Below are 23,492 nucleotides of genomic sequence, written 5' to 3' on the forward strand. Positions count from 1 at the left end.
GCCATAGGATGTTTTTGTGTTGGTTAAGGGCAGTCAGGTCTGGGGAGAACCAAGGGCTATATCTGTTCCTGGTTCTAAATTTCTTGCTTATTTAAGATGGTTAGGAAGGCATTTTTTTAAAATAACCAGGCATCCTCTACTGACGGGCTGAGATCAATATCCTTCCAGGATACCCTGGCCAGGTGGATTAGAAAGGCCTGCTCGCTGAAGTGTTTTAGGGAGCGTTTGACAGTGATGAGTGGCGGTCGTTTGACCACTGACCCATTACGGATGCAGGCAATGAGGCAGTGATCACTGAGATCTTGGTTGAAGACAGCAGAGGTGTATTTCGAGGGCAAGTTGGTTAGGATGATATCTATGAGGGTGCCCATGTTTACGGCTTTGGGGAGGTACCTGGTAGGTTCATTGATAATTTGTGTGAGATTGAGGGCATCAAGCTTAGATTGTAGGATGGCTGGGGTGTTAAGCATGTTCCAGTTTAGGTCGCCTAGCAGCACGAACTCTGAAGATAGATGGGGGGCAATCAGTTCACAGATGGTGTCCAGAGCACAGCTGGGACAGAGGGTGGTCTATAGCAGGCAGCAACGGTGAGAGACTTGTTTTTAGAGAGGTGCATTTTTAAAAGTAGAAGTTCAAATTGTTTGGGTACAGCTAACGATTAGCAGACCGCAGATGGGCGTTCAGATAACGTCGCGACGGAGGAGTCACCTGGATAATGTCGGTAGTCCAGTTGTGAAGGCCCGGTGGGGCTCCGCGTTGTCTGTAAAATGGGTCCGGATAGGTGATTGTAGCCCAGGAGTGACTGATGAAACTCTTCAGCTGGCTAGCTCCGGAATAATTGATGTTTGCTCCGGAATCGACGTAAGCCGATAGTCACACGGATAGCAGTTAGCTAGCTGCGAGATCCAGGTATACATGTCCAGAACTTGCAGTTGAAATCCGGGGACATGGAGAGAAAAATAGGTCCGGTATGTTCCGGTCTGAGCCGCGCCGTACAAAACTGCCGATAGATTTTCGAGCTAAAGGATAGTTGATGACCACAAACCGTGGTTAGCTGAATACTAACGATTAGCCAGTAAAGAAGCTAACTAGCTTCTGGCTAGCTTCTGATTAGCTTCTGGCTAGCTTCTGGATTAGCTTCTGGCTAGCTTCTGGCTAGCTTCTGTCTAGCTTCTGGCTAACTTCTGGTTAGCTTCTGGCTAGCATCTGGTTAGCTTCTATGGAGGATTACAGATTTGAGGTAAATAATACTTTCTTTTTAAAAATAAAAATTGGTGAGGCGGGTTGCAGGAGAGTGTTTTGAAGATGAGTTTGTGGAAAAGCAAAAAAATATATAAAAAGGTATGCGAAGAAAGTTGTAAATATATATATATGGGACACGACAAGGACAAACAACATCTGACTGCTATGCCATCTTTGTGAACAGTGAAGGAACCCCTTTTCAGATTTTGCTAGAAGGTGTCATGGGAATTATGAATCGCACTTTGGTAGTCAATTCTTAGCATGCCCATTATTAAAGTCGGATTTCCTGCATATAGAAATGACAGTTTTTGTTTTCACAGGTATCATCACAGGTAACTTAAACTCTATTTTTTATCCAAACAGTTGAGAGTATTTGTCTCCTAAGCAGACTCTTCAGTATCATTGTCACTTCAGAGCTGTGTGTGTGTGTGTTTTACAGATGGCAGACAAAAGCAGAGCACCAGTGTGGGACTATTACATGGAAGTGGCACTAGGGAATGCAAGGTGTCTTATTTGTGATAAAGATGTAAGCATGGGGTCAGCAACGGCTAAATAAATAAAAAACACCAACCTGTGGAATTACCTTAAGAACACCCATCCAAAAGCCCATAAAATGTATTATATTAAGTCAAAATAAAAGTGTTCATTGTTCATTCAGTATTGTTGCAATTATTGCAATTATTACAAAAATGTGTGTGTGTGTGTAATATATATATAAATACTTTTTTAAAATTATAAATCGGCCGATTAATCGATATCGGCCTTTTTTTGTCCTTCAATAATCGGTATCGGTATTGGCGTTGAAAAATCATAATCGGTCGACCTCTATCGAGGACAGACAATTTAACGTGCTTGAGCATTCGGCAGTCCCGTTCTGTGAGTTGTGTGGCCTACCACTTCACGGCTGAGCCATTGTTGGTTCTAGACGTTTCCACTTCACAAAACAGCACTTACAGTTGACCAGCTCTAGCATGGCAAAAATTTAACCAACTGACTTGGTCACACAAGCCTGACTTTAACATGGCATCCTATGACTGTGCCATGTTAAAAGTGACTGAGCTCTTCAGTAAGTCCATTCTATAGAGATTGCATGGCTGTGTGCTCGATTTTATACACCTGTCTGCTTACGGGTGTGGCTGAAATAGCCAAATCCATTAATTTGAAGGGGTGTCAACATACTTTTGTATATATAGTGTATGTTTCTCATATTTCTGCTGTTAGGAATAAAATAAAATAAAATAAAATGTTATTTGTCACATAGACATGGTTAGCAGATGTTAATGCGAGGGTAGCAAAATGCTTTTGCTTCTAGTTCCGTCCAAGCAGTAATATCTAACAAGTAATCTAACCTAACAATTTCACAACAACTACCTTATACACACAAGTGTAAAGGAATGAATAAGAATATGTACATAAAAATATATGAATGAGTGATGGCTGAATGGCATAGGCAAGATGCAGTAGATGGTTTAGAGTACAGTATATACATATGAAATGAGTAATGTAGGGTATGTAAACATTATATAAAGTGGCATTGTTTAAAGTGGCTAGTGATACATTTATTACATACATTTTTCCATTATTAAAGTGGCTAGAGTTGAGTCAGTATGTTGGCAGCAGCCACTCAAGGTTAGTGATGGCTGTTTAACAGTCTGATGGCCTTGAGATAGAAGTGCTCCCTCTGCTGTTTCCTGAAGTCCACGATCCACGAATAGAATAAGATGTTATGCAGAAAAATATGTTGGTAGGACAAGGCCATGTACACTCATTGGCCAGTTTTTGAGGTACACCCATCTTGTATCTGGTCGGACTCCCCTTTACATTCAGAGCAACCTGAATTCTTCATTTTGTGGATTCTACAAGGTGTCAGAAATGGACTCTGCCATTAGCATGACGCAACAGGAATCAAGATTCGTCGGGCCAGGCAATGCTTTTCCACTCCTCAATTGTCAATTAAGCCGCTTTGTCATTTTTTGGCAGATAGGAGTGGAACCAAGTGTGGTCGTCTGCTGCATTAGCCCATCCGTGACAAGGATCGACTGTTGTATTTGTCTGTTTGTTGCCCTCCTGTTGGCTTGCACGATTTTTGCCATTTTTCTTACATTTCTGACGAGTTGTTTTTGCCCACATACTGCCGCTGACTGGATGAACTGTCATGCGTGAAAAGCCCGTTTCTGAGATACTGGATCAGGTGCTCATGGAAATCAATGATTTATGTTTACTATAGTTTAATGAGGCAATACAAATGTGATGTTTTCATCAGTTTGACATTAACTAGACAATATTAAAATAATGACAATTTGACATTAATTATATTTTATTAAAAACTTAGACAAGATTACATTTTATTAAAAGAATGCCAAAATTAACACTGATGCAACAGTGTGATCAACTTAAGATCTTACATCTGTATAGGAGGAACGGCTGCATGAAAAGTCAATATATATTCTTTTTTTTGTTTTTTGTAATTGTAATGAGACTGCAATTGAAGATTCACAGAAAATAAGATGATTCACACAGATATAGAACTCTCTATGAATCATTGAGAGGAAAAATAAATATATGTGAAAATGCATGACTACGGTGGAGTTGTGACATGCTGGTCTGACCAGATACAAAGCAGCTGTACATGGAAAGCTCTGATCATAGGGTCCATGGATCTTGAATCAGTTCCAGGAAATAAAGTATGTTTGGCTGCTTTGAAAAACCGTCAGTCACCAATGAGTCTTGGCAGGCACTATCTGGTGCGCAAAGGAAGTATGTAATGTATTCATCAGAGAGGCCGCCTGTTTCGGGTACAGACAGACACAGACAGGGGGCATAGAGATGCACAATCCGAGCTAGGAGTTGATAAGAGAGAGAGGGGGATGGTAATTGTGACACAGAGAGAACTGCCTGCCTTCTCATGCTCTGAGCCGACTGTTGAGCAAATGCCTTGGGACACACTGATTCTCAGATACAAGAAACATGAACCAACACAGGCCCAGGGAGACGAGACCGCCAGGCGTGAATAATTTATATGATTGTGTCCCCCTCTCCATCTCTCACTTTCTTCATTCTAATCCTCCTTCTTTTATGAACGCTGATGATTGATGCCTATTTTCCTCGCCCTTTTTATTCCCAATCCGATGTTGTTCTCCCGCTCCTCTCTACTCATTATAATCCTCTCTCTCTCTCTCAGCTCAACATTCCTTCCTGGCCTGAAACGTTTGAAATAGCAATTCTAATATGCTGTAATATGCTGCAAAGTAACTTTAATTAGTATAAAAGCTTGTGTGATGGTGCAGGAACATTTTTCTTCAAAATTTCAAATGAGCCGTTTCACCTTAAAGTAACTGTCCAGTGTTTCCAAATTTGAATGAAATATGATCTATAATTATTTACAATATGAGTGAAGTAGTGGTCCTTAAATATGTTAAAGCAGCTTTTCCATTAACCCCAACTACAGAATGGTGTGGGCGTATACTGGTAATAAAAAATATTAACGCAAGTAGACTGCTGATTGACCAGCTCATCCTCAGGAGTATGACATCATACTCTATGGGGAAATAGCATGGATTTTTTTTTAAAGGTCTGTTTGAGATACAAGTTGCACGATACAGAAATAGCTCCGCCATTTCCTTTCTGCTAAAACTCAAATAGTAAGCTTAATTTCAGTTTGTGAGAAAATAAGCTAGTGTAGAGAATCATTGTACCATCAAAACTGCTGTGAAATATATTTTCCATAACCAAAAATATTGTTTCCGCTGTTTGAAGCTGGTGTACAAAACCTGATGCGAAAGACGCAAAAACAAAACTTAAGAACGGAAAGAGTAGAAATGGCGCAATAGAACAGATCTACCGCTTCTTAGACTTGCTTTCAAGTAGAACGATACAGTTGTTCTTCCTGTAAAAGTTGCTTCGTATTGCAGCACACCTGGTGGGCTGCCGCAGAATTCTATGGCACGTTATTTAAGTGTCAGCCATTGTTGCCATTAATGCAAGTTAGTGCTAGTTTGACCACCAGAGGAAGATACCTTTCAGTATCTCACCTTGCGAGGATAACGACACTGAGCCTTTTTCTAAAATGTTTAATGAGTTGGAGAACACATTGGGAGGGATCTTAGACCATTCGTCCATACAAAATCCTTCCAGATACTTGATACCCTTCATCTGCGCTTATGGACTGCCCTCTTCATTTCAAACCACAGGTTTTCCACCATATTATACAGTAGGTATGGGGTTCGTCAATGCCAAACCACCACTGGTGTGTGTTGCCAAAGAGCTCTATGATTGTTCTTCTGGAAGGTTCCCCCATCTCCACAGAGGAACTCTGGAGCTCTGTCAGAGTGACCATCAGATTCTTGGTCACCTCCTTGACTAAGGCCCTTATCCTCCAATTGCTCAATTTGGCCAGGCGGACAGCTCTAGGAAGAGTCCTTCAACCTCATGGCTTGGTTTTTGCTCTGACATGCACTGTCATCTGTGGGAACTTATATAGACAGGTGTGTGCCTTTCCAAATATTGTCCAATCAATTGAATTTACCACAGGTGGACTCCAAGTTGTAGAAACATCTCAAGGATGATCAATGGAAACAGGATGCACCTGAGCTCAAATTCGAGTCTCATAGCAAAGAGTACTTATGTAAAAAATGGTATTTATGTTTTTTTATATTTAATAAATTAGCAAGCATTTCTAAAAACCTGTTTTCGCTTTGTCATTATGGGGTATTGTGTCTAGATTGATTAGAATAGTTTTTTTATTTAATCCATTTTAGAATAAGGCGGTAACGTAATAAAATGTAGAAAAAGGGAAGTGGTCTGAATACTTTCCGAATGCACTGTATACTGAACTTGATTAACATCCCTGTTTTCAAGGGTTACACTGCAAAATGACTGCAGCCAAATAAAAATGTTATTTTGGACGCAGTATTTGCAGCATACTGTATTTATACTGTACTCACTACAGTTATACTGCAGTGTACTGCAGATATACTGCACTCTGACTGCAATATTTTTCGTAAGGGCATCTCAGTCTCCAGACTTGAAACCCATTAAAACCTGTGGTTTGAATTGAAGAGGACAGCCCATAAGGACAGACGAAGAATATCAAGGAACCTGAAGGATTCCCCCCAATATGTTCTCTAACATTTTAGAAAAAAGCTCATTGCTGTTATTCTTGCAAAATGAGGTATTGAAAGGTATTGAAAACAGGGGTGTTAATAATTTTGACCCCTAACATTTTGAGAAAGAAAGTATTACTTGTTAAACTAAATCTATTTCTCTGAGCAATTGTTTTAGTATAAAATCATTTCCATTTTTTTGGGGAGCATAATGTACTGTAGATTAGTACATGAATTATCTACTTAATACAGTTTTTACTCAACTTTATCAGGGGTGTCAAAAATGTTGGACCCCACTGTATATAAGGGCTTGTTTCCTCCCTTACCCATATAAAGGCTTCAAAGTTTACTACTTTCCTTGTGTTCTTTCTAGTTATGTTCAATTTCATGAAAAAATATTTAGCGAACAATTACATGATAGATTTGGACTAATGACCTCTGTCGATGGGGAAGTGGATGCCAGGCACTGTATCTAGACCTTGATTTATAAAATCACAGTATCTCATCTACTGTACTGTACACAAGCTGAGTGCTAATGAATTATTTTGGCCCTCTGTTCTACTCCTTTCACCCATAAAGGTTCACTTTGAATCGGAGACAGCCTTGACGTTAATGGGACTTTTTACTGTTATACAACCTTGCTGGGAAACATTCATTAGCATATCTGCATGCAAGGCGGCTTTACTCTTCACAGCCTAATGGCTGCAAATGCAATAATTCACTTTTTTATTGCCTTTTGTAAACGTACATTAGATTTAAACATATTCATTGGTGTTATCACATCTGTCAGGGCAACTTTCATTTCATCTGATAGGGATTTAAAGGTGTTTAATTAAGAAACCCCTGCAGTTCAGATTTTCTCTGCCTCAATAAGGTTGCAGGGAAGGTGGGTGAGGCCCCTACCTCATATGTTACACATGGTTAGAGAAATAGGCTATGGAAATAGTATAATACTGTATTGAAAGAGTGTACTGTATGGATGTTGTCCACATTGTGTACAGTTCTGTAATTGGTTGTTTTGTCGCCATACTCTTGCTAGTAGCAATTCAAGAGAAAGGGAAAAGGAAAGATGGATACCTCGTCAGTTGTACAAATGAATGCATTCAACTGAAATGTGTCTTCCGCATTTAACCCAACCACCCGGGGCCTGGAGAACAGTGGGTTAACTGCCTTGCTCAAGCCACAAGGAATGCGACTAAACACACAAAACAACTCAGGGAGTATAAAGAGTCAATCCAGAATATGCCTTAAATGTGAGTCTTAAAATATTATGCCCTTTTTGTTTACTTCTTTATGGCTAGTTGCAGCATTTCATTTCAAAGTGTTTCCCGGGGGCGACCTTTGGCTGGGTCTGCTTTGCCTCTGACAGCACTGACATTCAGCCCACACTTAACCAGCCAAACAGCCCCTAGACTGGTCCTCTCCTCCATACTGCCTAGCCTCGCACTGAGAAAACAACACACCATTCTCCAGCCTGTCTCCACAGTGGCAATTTTCCTGCAATTATCACACGTTGCTCGTTAATTAATCCAAAAGCCAATACATCTCTTCAATTTTCTCTAGACTCCTCTGTACTTATTGCCTGTTTGCATGTTTTCTGCCATCTTCTTTGTATTTCAAGTTGCTAGTACTGGAACAAACAAGTCAGGTTTGCTCACTATAACAATCCCTCTTCAAAGTCACCCTCAACAGCACAGCATATATTTTGAAGTCTTGGTTAGGTTGAGTGAAATGGTGTAATAACATGCTAAGTCCTCAAAGTCTTTATTTTCAGTGATCCTCTCTCTCATCGGAGTTAATGTTAGGGATGTTTATTTTGGAATGGTGCAAGAAAGAGGTATAGAGGGAGAAAAAAAGAGAGCGAGTGCATTCAGACAGCAATGCAACAATTGCACACACTTCCTCCATTGCATTAGAGAGAGATATAGAGTTAGAGAAATTATATCGAGAAAAAGAGTGAGATAGAAAGAAAAGTAAACAACAAAGTCTCAGCAGAGACATTTCATGGTGGGATTAGGCAGGATGACAGTTCTCTTCTGTAGGTAAAGCTTACCAACCCAGACAGATACCACTAATTTTCCCATTGCATTCGTCATACCGTCAGGTAAAATAATCCCCTTTACTGCAGTGTTTAATCGGTGTGTTTAACTTAATCCCAGTTTTATCCCAACACAAGAGGTAAGGGAGTTTCACATCAATTTCAATGGACATGAGAGAAATCTAATTTGCTCATCACCTTGCCTCATCGGAAAAAGTATGCTGCTTCTAACAATCCTGGCTCTTTGTCCTTATCCATTTTCCTTCTCATAATTCATTGCTGTGTCTGCAGAAAATCATCAGTGATATAGAAGGCCGCCCCCGGCAGGGCTACTGGCTGTGTGAGGGTCACACTGCCGAATGCTGTAAAGCATTTCACACAATCTCTTCACCCCATTGGAAGATCACAGTAGAAACACAGGATGATACTGCTCGACATATGCGGATGGTGATTACACTGTGTCATTGCATACTTGATATCACTGCCTTGTGCCTCTGGTCTCTAAGTGAATGAATCAATTATATGCGATAAGCAGTTTAAAGTGTGTACTTGAAGTTAATTCTTAGCCTTTTTTTCAGAGAATCTAAGAATAAGTACTAAACTCAGCAAAAAAAGAAACATCCCTTCCTCAGGTCCCTGTCCTTCAAATATAATTTGTAAAAATCCAAATAACTTCACAGATCTTCATTGTAAAGGGTTTAAATACTGTTTCCCATGCATGTTCAATGAACCATAAACAATTAATGAACATGCACCTGTGGAACGGTCATTAAGACACTAACAGCTTACAGATGGTAGGCAATTAAGGTCACAGTTATGAAAACTTAGGACACTAAAGAGGCCTTTCTACTGACTCTGAAAAACACCAAAAGAAAGGGTCGCTGCTCATCTGCATGAACGTGCCTTAGGCATGCTGCAAGGAGGCATGAGGACTGCAAATGTGGCCAGGGCAATAAATTACAATGTCTGTACTGTGAGACGCCTAAGACAGCGCTACAGGGAGACAGGACGGACAGCTGATCATCCTCGCAGTGGCAGACCACGTGTAACAACACCTGCACAGGATCGGTACATTCGAACATCACACCTGCGGGACAGGTACAGGATGGCAACAACAACTGCCCGAGTTACACCAGGAACGCACAATCCCTCCATCAGTGCTCAGACTGTCCGCAATAGGCTGAGAGAGGTTGGACTGAGGGCTTGTAGGCCTGTTGTAAGGCAGGTCCTCACCAGACATCCCCGGCAACAACGTTGCCTATGGGCACAAACCCACCGTCGCTGGATCAGACAGGACTGGCAAAAAGTGCTCTTCACTGACGAGTCGCAGTTTTGTCTCACCAGGGGTGATGGTTGGATTCACGTTTATCGTCGAAGGAATGAGCGTTACACCGAGGCCAGAGTACACCATACTCTGGAGTGGGATCGATTTGGAGGTGGAGGGTCCGTCATGGTTAGGTGGCGTGTTGTGTCACAGCATCATCGGACTGAGCTTGTTGTAATTGCAGGCAATCTCAACGATGTGCGTTACAGGGACGACATCCTCCTCCCTCATGTGGTAACCTACCTGCAGGCTCATCCTGACATGACCCTCCAGCATGACAATGCCAACAGCCATACGGCTAATTCTGTGCGTGATGTCCTACCTGACAGGAATGTCAGTGTTCTGCCATGGCCAGCGAAGAGCCCAGATCTCAATCCAATTGAGAACGGCTGGGACCTGTTGTATCGGAGGGTGAGGGCTAGGGCCATTCCCCCCAGAAATGTCTGGGAACTTGCAGGTGCCTTGGTGTAAGAGTGGGGTAACATCTCACATCAAGAAATGGCAAATCTGGTGCATTCCATCAGGATGAGATGCACTGCAGTACTTAATGCAGCTGGTGGCCACACCAGATACTGACTGTTACTTTTGATTTTGATCCCCCCCCTTGTTCAGGGACACATTATTCCATTTCTGTTCATCACATGTCTGTGGAACTTGTTCAGTTTATGTCTCAGTTGTTGAACCTTGTTATGTTAATTCAAATATTTGGACATCCAGAGTAGAAAGCTAATCGGCAGTTCTGTGTAAGTCAACCTGAGCATGCACAAGTAAAGTGAGTCTGAAACCATGTTTATCCTTTAATTATCCTTAAAGTCTATATGTTGGAGGTCAGGCTTTGTATGAAAAGTTTAAATAGGAAATTGCAGGAATTTTGACCAATAAAGGGTAGATGGCCAAGTCTCAAAAAAGGGTTTTCAGTCAATCATATTTCATGTCTTTTAGAAAGGGCTCACAGAGTTTTGTTTTTCCCCTCTAAAGTAATAATGGAAAAGACAATCTTTTCAAAATGATAATTTTTCTGTTCAGCTAAGCCTTTCCTTTGAAATGACAATGCGTATTTTGACTTAAGACTTACAAACTCAAACTTTTGCTAATATGTTCTGTCTCCCCAAAAAGCTTGTCCAGTTCATGTAACATCATAACACTTCTTATTTGCTAAATTTCTCCAACAAGTCTGATTTTTGGGGGGATACATTCCCCCTAATGAGTACTGTAGACACACACATCAAAAGTTTAATTTATATTTTGTTTGTCCATTCTGTGAGACATTAAAGTTGTGATTTTACATGCAAGTGTAAAGTCCGTAATGTTGCAATCGCCCTAATCTGTAATCACTTCCACTTTTAGAATACATGTTTGTTTGCTTAGGTCTGTTACTTTAGTGGACATTCATTTTACCCTGGCAGCATCCGATAGAACTCATCAGGGCTTTAAAAAAGAGAACCATAACAAGGCTTTTATCTGTCTGTCTGTCTGTCTGTCTGTCTGTCTGTCTGTCTGTCTGTCTGTCTGTCTGTCTGTCTGTCTGTCTGTCTGTCTGTCTGTCTGTCTGTCTGTCTGTCTGTCTGTCTGTCTGTCTGTCTATCTGTCTGTCTGTCTGTCTGTCTGTCTGTGTTATAGCCACTTGGGGAAAGACAATTTAATTTTTATTGTCTTGTATGTGCATTAGTAAAATCAATTTTTTCCTGATGCGTTTGTTAATGCCGAGGCTTGCCAGACCAGCTCTGCTTTAATTTGAATGATGCTCTAGCAGGAGTCTATTTCTTTCCCAAGCTGCATTGTCTATTGGAGGGAGGGATCAGGGAAAGGTGAATGCTTTGTCTCGCCTGTACTACACGACACAAACTCTCTCCTCGCCTGCGCTACACAACACACTGTCCTCGCCTGCACTACACGACACATGGCTACTTTGAAGAACCTCAAATATAAAATCTATTTTGATTTGTTTAACACTTTTTTGGTTAATTCATGATTCAATGTGTTATTTCATAGTTTTGATGTCTACACTATTATTCTACCATGTAGAAAATAGTAAAAAATTAAGAATAACCCTTGAATGAGTAGGTATATTAACTCATTCACTTATCCAGATAGATTCTCTCTCCAAAATCAAACATTTGTCAATACACTCCTTTCTTTTCATGTCTTCCAAAACAGACTTCCAAAACAACTCTATGGCCCTGTCTTTATTAAGAGACGATACAATACCCCCCCAAAATAACAAAATAACATGCCAGTTAAGCTGTCCATAAACTCCTCTACAGTACATTTCGATAGGTTGTTCTCCAGTTTCACTCAGTGCTCTTAGAGAAGTAGAAGCAGCACTGCGATTAGGTCCATAAATGTCATGCAGAACCATAAAGCACTTTCATTTTTCTGTGTCCTCTGGTGTTCTGCTCATAATCGGTCGCTCCTCTTCCCTGATTGGAAATGCTTCACTTGTTGCCGTGGCAGGCTGGCAGCCTTGCTGATGGAGCACAATGCATTAGAGTTTCTATTCTCCTGCTCAGCCTCCGTTAGCATTTGGACCCCCCTGTCAGTCAGTTGCCTGCTGCTTTTAAAGTTGAGTCGCCTAGCAGCTCCTTGCATCACGCTCTGCAGCTCATCAAAATGTGGTTTTGTTAATAGAAGATTATCAAAGGCTTGTTACAGGAGCCAAGTGAAATAATCGTCTCAACAGTCGTACCAAATTGTCTGCTGGCGTTGGCTGTTTATCAGTCCCTCTTTCTCGCCACTGGTGCCATGTTTCATGTTTTAGGGATGCTGTTTGATGTGGTGTGTAATAATGTAGAGTCATGGTAAATAGTGTGTGACATTCATTACATGATTCCAGGTCTCTCTCTCTCTCTCAGGGCAAGACTGGCCATGCCATTTGGCTGTTTAACGCTCGGGGAAAAGAAGGATTACAACAATCCCTTAGAGGTGACTGATAAATATGACCTGGGACAGATTGTTAAATCGTAAGTATGCTGCTAGTGGTCCACCAGACTGAACAAACAGGAAATACAGGAACCCCACCATCAACCCTTTAGTATGGGTTTTTCCTTTGTATGATATGGCACCAGATTATTTGAAAATGTACTAAGTAAAATATCAATCAAAATAGATGTATACAATGTATAGGAAGGCTGTTCCCATAGCCATAATGATAAAATCATAATCAAGGCTTTACTCATTTAAAAACCCATTTATGTTTACTTTGGATGTTTATAAATGTGTGATTTTGTGCATTTCCTTTTCAGGGAGGAGTTCTGTGAGATCTTCAGGGCCAAGGACAAAAACACACTGAAAATGTTTACTTGTAAAAAGTTCTTGAAAAAGGATGGGAGGAAAGTTCGGAAGGCTGCAAAAAATGAGATCCTCATTTTAAAGATGTGAGTTGCTTTTATCAACTTTAACCTCTGCCATCTGTCATTTTGTGTCTGCATTCACAAAACTATTCTCTGTAAACTAATTTAGTTTTGTAACAGATGGTGTACTATTCCTGTAGGCTATGTGAATGTGTAATCTCTATGAGGAATACGATGTTTCGTTTCTATACACTTTATCTTCTGAAAGACAGAATGCGCACAGTGGACATCCATTAGAGGGAAGTGCAGAGAAATGTCTGTAGCATTTTTTATGAAAAAGGAAAGCAAACTTCACACTGGGTAGCATTATTTTCTCCAACGGTGTTTATCTCCAACTATTTTTCTCCCATTAGGCTCCTTATTCATCATTCTGTGGCAGCCTCTCTTTCATCACATCCCTATCCAGTAAAACCAACATTAGCATAACCTGAGCCTTATCAAACAATTTGTTACAGGCAGCAGGGAACTCAAAGAACACAGATGAAAAAGCCAATGTACATAATGGAAGATGAAAGTGTCATTTCTTGAAGGGTTATCTAATACCGTGGAGTCTTTTCTCCCAATACACAAAAGCATGACCTTCATCAGGCTTGCAATTTCAATTGTTTTCTTCAAATTCTCGAACAGGAGAATTTGATTTATTTTCTTGTGGTTGGTGACCATTACTTTCAGTGACTGGAAAATATACCCGTCTGTCGGTCCAATCCCCTGAAGCACCATTGAAAGCCAGCAGCACACCTACCACATACGGCCAATGGTTTCCATGTTGTCTAACATCTTAAGTGTTACACTCTGCATTGTTCATCGCCTCACTGACAAAACTCACCTTGAAGTTTCTTAGCTTGTGCAGTCGTTATCATGGTCATAGTCAAGCACTCTATACGATTCTGCCACATAGTCGTTCTTGCACATACAGTACAAGTCAAAGGTTTGAACACACCTACTCATTCCAGGGTTTTTCTGGAATTACGAGTATTTTTACATTGTAGAATAATAGTTAAGACGTAAAAACTATGAAATAACACATATGGAATCATGAATTAACCAAAAAAGTGTGAAACAAATCAAAATAGATTTTATTTTTGAGATTCTTCAAAGTAGCCACCCTTTGCCTTGTTGACAGCTTTGCAAACTCTTGGCATTCTCTCAACTAGCTTCATGAGGTAGTCACCTGAAATGCATTTCAATTAACAGGTGTGCCTTGTTCAAAATGTATTTGTGTAATTTCTTTCCTTCTTAATGCGTTTGATCAGTTGTGTTGTGACAAGGTAGGGGTGGTATGCAGAAGAATGCCCGATTTGGTACAAGACCATGTCCATATTATGTCAAGAACAGCTCAAATAGGCAAAGAGATATGACAGTCCATCATTACTTTAAGACATGAAGGTCAGTCAAGCTGTAAAATTTCAAGAACTTTTAAAGTTTCTTCAAGTGCAATCGCAAAAACCATCAAGCGCTATGATGAAACTGGCTCTCATGAGGACCACCAGAGGAAAGGAAAATCAAAGTTACCTCTGCTGCAGAAGATAAGTTCATTAGAGTTACCAGCCTCAGAAATCGGAAATTAACTGTTGATTTTTGGTTCCAACCGCCATGTCTTTGTGAGACGCATTTATTTAGAATTCAAGGCACACTTAACCAGTATTGCTACCACAGCGCTCTGCAGCGATACGTCATCCCTTCCAGTTTGCACTTGGTGGGATTATAATTCGTTTTTTTAACAGGACGATGACCCAAAACACACCCCCAGGCTGTGTAAGGGCTATTTGACCAATAAGGAGAGTGATCAGATGACCTGGCCTCCACAATCACCCGACCTCAACCCAATTGAGATGTTTTGGGATGAGTTGCACCGCAGAGTGAAGGAAAAGCAGCCAACAAGTGCTTAGCATATGTGGGAACTCCTTCTAGATGATTGGGAAAGCATTCCAGGTGAAGCTGGTTGAGAGAATGCCAAGAGTGTGCAATGCTGTCATCAAGGCAAAGGGTGGCTACATTGAGGAATAAAAAATTTGGAGTATATATTTATGTTTTTAATACTTTTATGATTCCATATGTGTTATTTCATAGCTTTGATGTCTTCACTATTATTCTACGATGTAGAAAATAGTCAAATAAAGAAAAACCCTTGAATGAGTAGGTTTGTCTAAACTTTTGACTTGTACTGTAATGCCCTCATAAACAGACATTCAACTCATACATAAAGCACAGTACATTATTTATGGGTATACATTTTTCCTCCATTAAGAAGATGTTTAAGCATGCAAATCTCACAGTCCTTTTTTAATTAAATTGATTGTTTACTGATGCATTTTTTCCTACACATGGTTGCCGTTCCTCTCGGCATGGCTGACTGTTGGAGCGTGTTATTCATGGGTGTTAATGTACTGATATACTGTACTGTAGGTGTTTCAATGACGGCACCCCCATCTCTCTCCACCCCTCACACTCCTTTTGACTCTCCTCTCTCCCCCTGTTGCCTGCTCTATCCAGGGTGAAGCACCCCAATATTCTCCAGCTGGTGGAGGTCTATGAAACCAGAAAAGAGTATTTCCTCTTCCTTGAACTGTGAGTTGAGTCGTCTGATTGGTTGAGATTGCGCTCCTGTCTTTGCAGCAGCAGGCGTCTATGTGTTGATTATGCACTCATGGGGAATGAACTGTAGTAGCCGGAGGCCATGTAGATATGAGCACAGCTCTGAACTTCCCTTCTGCAGCCTTCATTTGGTATTCAAATATTATTCGTTTCTGGTTGCTCCATATTCTCATCACAGTCTGTGTTCTTGGGGATTTATTGCATTACCATAGATACATTAAATATATGATACTCATCTCCTCCAGGATTGCATTGATTTGTGGGTCTGTAATTCTGATCATAAGGTAAACTATCAGAGATCAGAGGAGAATCCAGTGTTGAAATGAATGAAATCATCACATTCAGCAAGTTTGGTGGATTCCACGATTTTGTTGACTCTTAAAGTCTTCTCCCTTGGCGAGGCTGTAATTTATATGGTAATTGCATAGTAAAGCAATTTTTCAACCATATTTTCACACGTTCAAAGTGTGTCTTTGTCACAAAAGTATCTGTGAATGCTTTGATCCAGAGACATTGTCAGGCTCAAAGCATCTAGGTCAGTAGGTCAGCACCATACTTCATCCCGCTCATGTTCTTCCCACAGTGCTACAGGCAGAGAGGTATTTGATTGGATCCTGGACCAGGGCTACTATTCCGAGCGCGACACCAGTAATGTGGTCCGTCAGGTGTTGGAGGCCGTCGCCTACCTTCACTCCCTGAATATTGTCCACAGGAACCTCAAGGTACTGAGCCCTGGGGCCTCTGATGGTCAAGGGTAGGACCCCAATATAATGTAAATGCCTGAATGTTGTCCTTCTTTTAAATGCCACAGGTTCTTTAAAAGTAATTGGCGTGTTGAATTACTGTAGGTTGGAGTATATACAGTATATATATACTGTATATATACATATTGATGTTTTGGCTCTGTACTCCAGCACAAATATCACACCCCAAGAAATGCTAACCTCTCACCATTATTGTAATGGGGGGGGGGGGGGGGGGTGATATTTGTGCATCTAACTTTCTCACTCATCATTAAACATGATTCATTCAGGATCATTTGTAATCATGGTAGCATCCACATTAATGTAGAAGTGTTTAGAAACATATTATATTCTTATTTACAATACAAGTTACTCCAAAATGACACAATGCATTATTTATCATTCATTTCTACTGTGCACAAAATGAATATGGGATCAAATACTTTACTTTTTACTACTTTAATACACATAAATGAATTTGTCCCAATACTTTTGGTGCTGTAATTTCTAAACAATTCTCCCAATATAGATGAAAATACTCTCAAATTAAAGCTGACAGTCTGCGCTTTAACCTCACAATCATTGTATAATTTCAAATAGAAAGTGCTGGAGTACAGAGCCAAAACAACAAAATGGAAATGCACTGTCCCAATATGTTTGAGGCTCACTGTATATACTATATGCAGTGCCTTCAGAAAGTATGCACACCCCTTGACATTTTCCACATGTTGTTGTGTTACAGCCTGAATTTAACATGGACTAAACTAACTTTTATTTCCCTTTGGCCTACACACAATACCCCATAATGTCAAAGTGGAATTATGTTTTAAGAAAGTTTTACAAACAAATTAAAAATCAAACACTGAAATGAATTGAGTCAATAAGTATTCAACCCCTTTGTTATGGCAATCCTAAGTAAGTTCAGGAGTAAGAATGTGCTTAACAAGTCACATAAAAAGTTGCATGGACTCAATCTATGGCAATAATTGTGTTGAACATGATTTTTTAATTACTACCTCATCTCTGTACCCCAAATGTACAATTATTTGCAAGCTCCCTCTGTCGAGCAGAGCATTTCAAACACAGATTCAACCACAAAGACCATGGAGGTTTTTCAATGCCTCACAAAGGGCACCTATTGGTAGATGGGTAAAACAAAAGACATTGAATATCCCTTTGAACATGGTGAAGTTACTACTTACACTTTAGATGGTGTATCAATACACCCAGTCACTACAAAGATACAGGCGTCCTTCCTAACTCAGTTGCCGGAGAGGAAGGAAACTGGTCAGGGATTTCACCATGAGGCTAATGGTGACTTTAAAACAGTTACAGAGTTTAATGGCTGTGATAAGAGAAAACTGAGGATGGATCAACAACATGGTAGTTACTCCACAATACCTACCTTATTGAAACATTGAGAAGAAGGAAGCCTGTACGGAATAAAAACATTCCAAAATATGCATCTTGTTTGCAACAGGGCACTAAAGTAATACTGCACAAAATGTGGCAAAGCAATTAACTTTTGTCCTGAATAAAAAGTGTTATGTTTGGGGCAAATCCATTACAACATATTACTGTGTACCACTATCTTCAAGCATAGTGGTGGCTGCATCATGTAATGGGTATGCCTGTAATTGTTAAGGACTGGGGAGTTTTTTGCGATAAAAATAAACAGAATGGAGCTATGCACATGCAAAATCCAAGAGGAAAACTTGGTTCAGTCTGCTTTTCAACAGACATTGGGAGATGAATTCAGATTTCAGCAAGACAATAATCTAAATAAGAAGGCCAAATCTACACTGGAGATGCTTAACAAGAAGACTGGGAATGTTCCTGAGTGGCTGACTTACAGTTTTGACTTAAATCTGCTTGAAAATCTATGGCAAGACTTAACAATGGTTGTCTAGCAATAACCAATTTTACAGAGCTGGAAGAATTCTGAAAAAATTAATGGGCAAATATTGTACAATCCAGGTGTGCAAAGCTCTTAGAGAAATACCCAGAAAGACTAACAGCTGTAATCACTGCCAAAGGTGATAATAACATTCTTGTCTCAGGGTTGCAAATACTTATGTAAACATTTCTAAAAACTGGTTTCACTTTTTCATTATGGGATATTGTGTGTAGATGGGTGAGACAATTTGTTAAATACATTTTGAAAGGCACATTTATTATGCAAAAATATTCTTGATAAGATTGATTCAGTGGTCTTGCTTTGTTTGAACAAAAAAAATTGGACTGTCATTTTTAGGCACTTGTGTGACACTGAAGTGTTTGACTGCTTCAATATCTACCTTAAACAGTGATGAAGTCTGCTCTAAGTCTATACGATTGAATGAGATTACTTTAGTAAAACTTTGGCAAACTTTAGCTGTCGTCCTGTTCCTTTTCTCAGCTGGAGAACTTGGTGTACTTTAACCGCCTGAAGCACTCCAAAATAGTAATCAGTGACTTCCACCTGGCCAAGCTGGAGACCGGGCTCATCAAAGACCCTTGTGGAACCCCAGAGTACCTGGGTAAGGACTGGGGAAGGGATTAGTACTTGGGTAAGGACTGGGGAAGGATTGAGAGAGGGATTAGTACCTGGGTAAGGACTGGGGGAGGAGAGGGGAAGGGATTAGTACCTGGGTAAGGACTGAGGAAGGAGAGGGGAAGGGATTAGTACCTGGGTAAGGACTGGGGAAGGAGCGGGGAAGGGATTAGTACCTGGGTAAGGACTGGGGGAGGAGAGGGGGAGGGATTAGTACCTGGTTAAGGACTGAGGAAGGAGCAGGGAAGGGATTAGTACCTGGGTAAGGACTGGGGAAGGGATTAGTACCTGGGTAAGGACTGGGGGAGGAGAGGGGGAGGGATTAGTACCTGGGTCAGGACTGGGGAAGGAGCAGGGTATCTTCGAGATTTGGTTTTGGAGAGTAGTTTATGGGAGTGCAGAAAAGCATTTGTGAGAGAAACATCAATAAATAACCCTTAACTGTGTTTGTGTCCCTGCAGCACCAGAGGTGGTTGGGAGACAGAGATACGGCATGCCAGTGGACTGCTGGGCCCTGGGTGTCATCATGTACATCCTGTGAGTGGTTTAATTATCGGGATACAGTGGGGTAAAAAAGTATTTAGTCAGCCACCAATTGTGCAAGTTCTCCCACTTAAAAAGATGAGAGATGCCTGTAATTTTCATCATAGGTACACTTCAACTATGATAGACAAAATGAAGAAAAAAAATCCAGAAAATCACATTGTAGGATTTTTTATGAATTTATTTGCAAATTATGGAGGAAAATAAGTATTTGGTCAATAACAAAAGTTTATCTCAATACTTTGTTATATACCCTTTGTTGGCAATGACAGAGGTCAAATGTTTTCTGTATGTCTTCACAAGGTATTTTGGCCCATTCCTCCATGCAGATCTCCTCCAGAGCAGTGATGTTTTGGGGCTGTTGCTGGGCAACACAGACTTTCAACTCCCTCCAAAGATTTTCTATGGGGTTGAGATCTGGAGACTGGCTAGGCCACTTCAGGACTTTGAAATGCTTCTTACGAAGCCACTCTTTTGTTGTCCGAGCGGTGTGTTTGGGATCATTGTCATGCTGAAAGACCCAGCCACGTTTCATCTTCAATGCCCTTGCTGATGGAAGGAGGTTTTCACTCAAAATCTCACGATACATGGCCCCATTCATTCGTCCTGGTCCTTTTGCAGAAAAACAACCCCAAAGCATGATGTTTCCACCCCCATGCTTCACAGTAGGTATGGTGTTCTTTGGATGTAACTCAGCATTCTTTGTCCTCCAAACACGACGAGTTGAGTTTTTACCAAAAAGTTATATTTTGGTTTCATCTGACCATATGAAATTCTCCCAATCTTCTTCTGGATCATCCAAATGCTCTCTAGCAAACTTCAGACGGGCCTAGACATGTACTGGCTTAAGCAGAGGGACACGTCTGGCACTGCAGGATTTGAGTCCCTGGCGGCATAGTGTGTTACTGATGGTAGGCTTTGTTACTTTGGTCCCAGCTCTCTGCAGGTCATTCACTAGGTCCCCCCGTGTGGTTCTGGGATTTTTGCTCACCGTTCTTGTGATCATTTTGAACCGACGGGGTGAGATCTTGCATGGAGCCCCAGATCGAGGGAGATTATCAGTGGTCTTGTATTTCTTCCATTTCCTAATAATTGCTCCCACAGTTGATTTCTTCAAACCAAGCTGCTTACCTATTGCAGATTCAGTCTTCCCAGACTGGTTCAGGTCTACAATTTTGCTTCTGGTGTCCTTTGACAGCTCTTTGGTCTTGGCCATAGTGGAATTTGGATTGTGACTGTTTGAGGTTGTGGACAGGTGTCTTTTATACTGATAACAAGTTCAAACAGGTGCCATTAATACAGGTAACGAGTGGAGGACAGAGGAGCCTCTTAAAGAAGAAGTTACAGGTCTGTGAGAGCCAGAAATCTTGCTTGTTTGTAGATGACCAAATACTTATTTTCCACCATAATTTGCAAATAAATTCATTAAAAATCCTACAATGTGATTTTATGGATTTTGTTCCTCATTTTGTCTGTCATAGTTGAAGTGTACCTATGATGAAAATTACAGGCCTCTCTCATATTTTTAAGTGGGAGAACTTGCACAATTGGTGGCTGACTAAATACTTTTTTTCCCCACTGTAGGGTCCCATATACTGTACTACTGCAAGAGGGGTTGGCTGTGAGTCTGCTCAGAGAACTGGGGATTAGAAATAATACAGAAGGGCAACAGGAATACTTTACTGAAAGAGCCTATCAATGTAATCCACATGCTATGTGCAAAACTAGTCAGGGAATATTATTTGTAGGGTATTACCCATTGCAATAAATCATATCTTTACATGACATTTATGCACATGGTATGACAATACAAGCTCATAACGAGCTTCTTTTGTCTTGTGGCCCTCAGGCTTTCAGGCAACCCTCCTTTCTATGATGAAACTGATGATGACGACTATGAAAACCACGACAAGAACCTGTTCAGGAAGATCTTGGCTGGGGACTATGAGTTTGACTCTCCATACTGGGACGACATCTCAGAGTCAGGTACATTTAAGATGAAGTGACAGGAGACTGGGTGAATGACAGTTTACTGGGTAAACAGCAATTCAAAAGGGAGGATATCATCTTTGTTCTCTGATTCCATCAGGAATAGTAACTGCTGTTTGTTGAGATTATGCTTTATTTTGTTTCAGCAAAAGGCCTGGTAACCCGTATGATGGAGGTAGACCAGGATCAGAGACTGACTGCTCAGGAGGCCATCAACCATGAGTGGTATGGAAAATACACATTATTAACACAGTAGCCTACTATTAGAGATATAACAGAAATCCATGGTACGAATCATCCAGTGATGACCCATGGCAAGAAGCCTCCAGTGATGATCCATGGCAAGAAGCCTCCAGTGATGATCCATGGCACGAAGCCTCCAGTGATGATCCATGGCAAGAAGCCTCCAGTGAAGATCCACGGCACGAAGCCTCCAGTGATGATCCACGGCACGAAGCCTCCAGTGATGATCCATGGCAAGAAGCCTCCAGTGATGATCCATGGCACAAAGCCTCCAGTGATGATCCATGGCAAGAAGCCTCCAGTGATGATCCATGGCAAGAAGCCTCCAGTGATGATCCATGGCACAAAGCCTCCAGTGATGATCCATGGCAAGAAGCCTCCAGTGATGATCCATGGCACGAAGCCTCCAGTGAGGAGTCATGGCACGAAGCCTCCAACGACGGCCTCCAGACCGGAGCCTCCAGCGACGGCCTCCAGTCCGGAGCCTCCAGCGACGTCCTCCAGTCCGGAGCCTCCAGCGACGTCCTCCAGTCCGGAGCCTCCAGCAACGGTCTCCAGTCCGGAGCCTCCAGCGACGGCCTCCAGTCAGGAGCCTCCAGCGACGGCCTCCAGTCCGGAGCCTCCAGCGAGGGTTCCCAGTCCGGGGCCCGCAACGAGGGTGCCCAGCCGGGCGCCCGCAGCGAAGGTGCCCAGTCCGGGGCCCGCAACGAGGTGCCCAGTCCGGGGCCCGCAACGAGGGTGCCCAGTCCGGGCCCAGCAGCGAGGGTCCCCAGTCCGGGGCCAGCAGCGAGGGTCCTCAGTCCGGGGCCGCAACGAGGGTCCCCAGACCGGTGCCCGCAACGAGGGTCCCCAGTTCGGGGCCCACAGAGAGGGTCCTCAGTCCGGGGCCCGCAACGAGGGTACCCAGTTCGGGGCACGCAGAGAGGGTCCCCAGTCCGGGGTCGGCGATGAGGGTCCCCGCTCCAGAGGTGCCACCAAAGTGGGGTGAGCCAGAGGTGGAGCGGGGTCTACGTCCCGCACCAGAGCCGCCACCGCGGATAGATGCCCACCCAGACCCTCCCCTATAGGTTCAGGTTTTGCGTCCGGATTCCGCACCTTTGGGGGGGATACTGTCACGCCGTGACCTTAGAGACGTTTTATTTCTCTATTTGGTTAGGTCAGGGTGTGATGTGGGGTGGGCATTCTATGTTTTGTTTTCTATGTTTCTTTATTTCTATGTTTTGGCCAGGTATGGTTCTCAATCAGGGACAACTGTCCATCGTTGTCTCTGATTGGGAATCATATATAGGTAGCCCTTTTTCCCTCCTTTCAGTGTGTGTAGTTGACTTTTGTTAGTGGCACTATAGCCCTGTAAGCTTCATGGTTGTTTCTTCGTTTGTTGTTTTGTTGGCGACATTTTAAATAAAAGTTCAATAAAATGTACGCTAAGCACGCTGCACTTTGGTCCACTTCTTTCCACAGCCATGACAGTACTATGGATGGAGATATACTGATGACCACAGGACTATGGAGATATACTGGATGACCACAGTACTATGGAGATATACCGATGACCACAGGACTATGGAGATATACTGGATGACCACAGTACTATGGAGATATACTGGATGACCACAGTACTATGGTGATATACTGGATGACCACAGTACTATGGAGATATACCGGATGACCACAGTACTATGGATGGAGATATACTGATGACCACAGGACTATGGAGATATACTGGATGACCACAGTACTATGGAGATATACTGGATGACCACAGTACTATGGTGATATACTGGATGACC

The 23,492-nt window shown here is 41.8% G+C and overlaps 1 protein-coding gene across 1 annotated transcript in view; it reads left to right on the forward strand.

The window, feature by feature from the left end:
* Positions 1–23,492, forward strand: part of camkvb (CaM kinase-like vesicle-associated b) — an 80,575-nt gene that overhangs the window by 54,489 nt on the left and 2,594 nt on the right. Inside the window, exons 2-9 of the mRNA XM_029683758.2 lie at positions 12,559–12,666; positions 12,949–13,080; positions 15,550–15,624; positions 16,235–16,373; positions 18,793–18,913; positions 19,389–19,464; positions 21,320–21,456; positions 21,606–21,684. Coding sequence (XP_029539618.1) covers positions 12,572–12,666; positions 12,949–13,080; positions 15,550–15,624; positions 16,235–16,373; positions 18,793–18,913; positions 19,389–19,464; positions 21,320–21,456; positions 21,606–21,684 — 854 coding nt within the window. The 5' untranslated portion in view covers positions 12,559–12,571. The remainder of the gene's footprint in view (positions 1–12,558; positions 12,667–12,948; positions 13,081–15,549; positions 15,625–16,234; positions 16,374–18,792; positions 18,914–19,388; positions 19,465–21,319; positions 21,457–21,605; positions 21,685–23,492) is intronic.

Source organism: Oncorhynchus nerka, linkage group LG15 (genome assembly GCF_034236695.1).
Source record: "Oncorhynchus nerka isolate Pitt River linkage group LG15, Oner_Uvic_2.0, whole genome shotgun sequence".
Lineage (NCBI taxonomy): Eukaryota > Metazoa > Chordata > Actinopteri > Salmoniformes > Salmonidae > Oncorhynchus > Oncorhynchus nerka.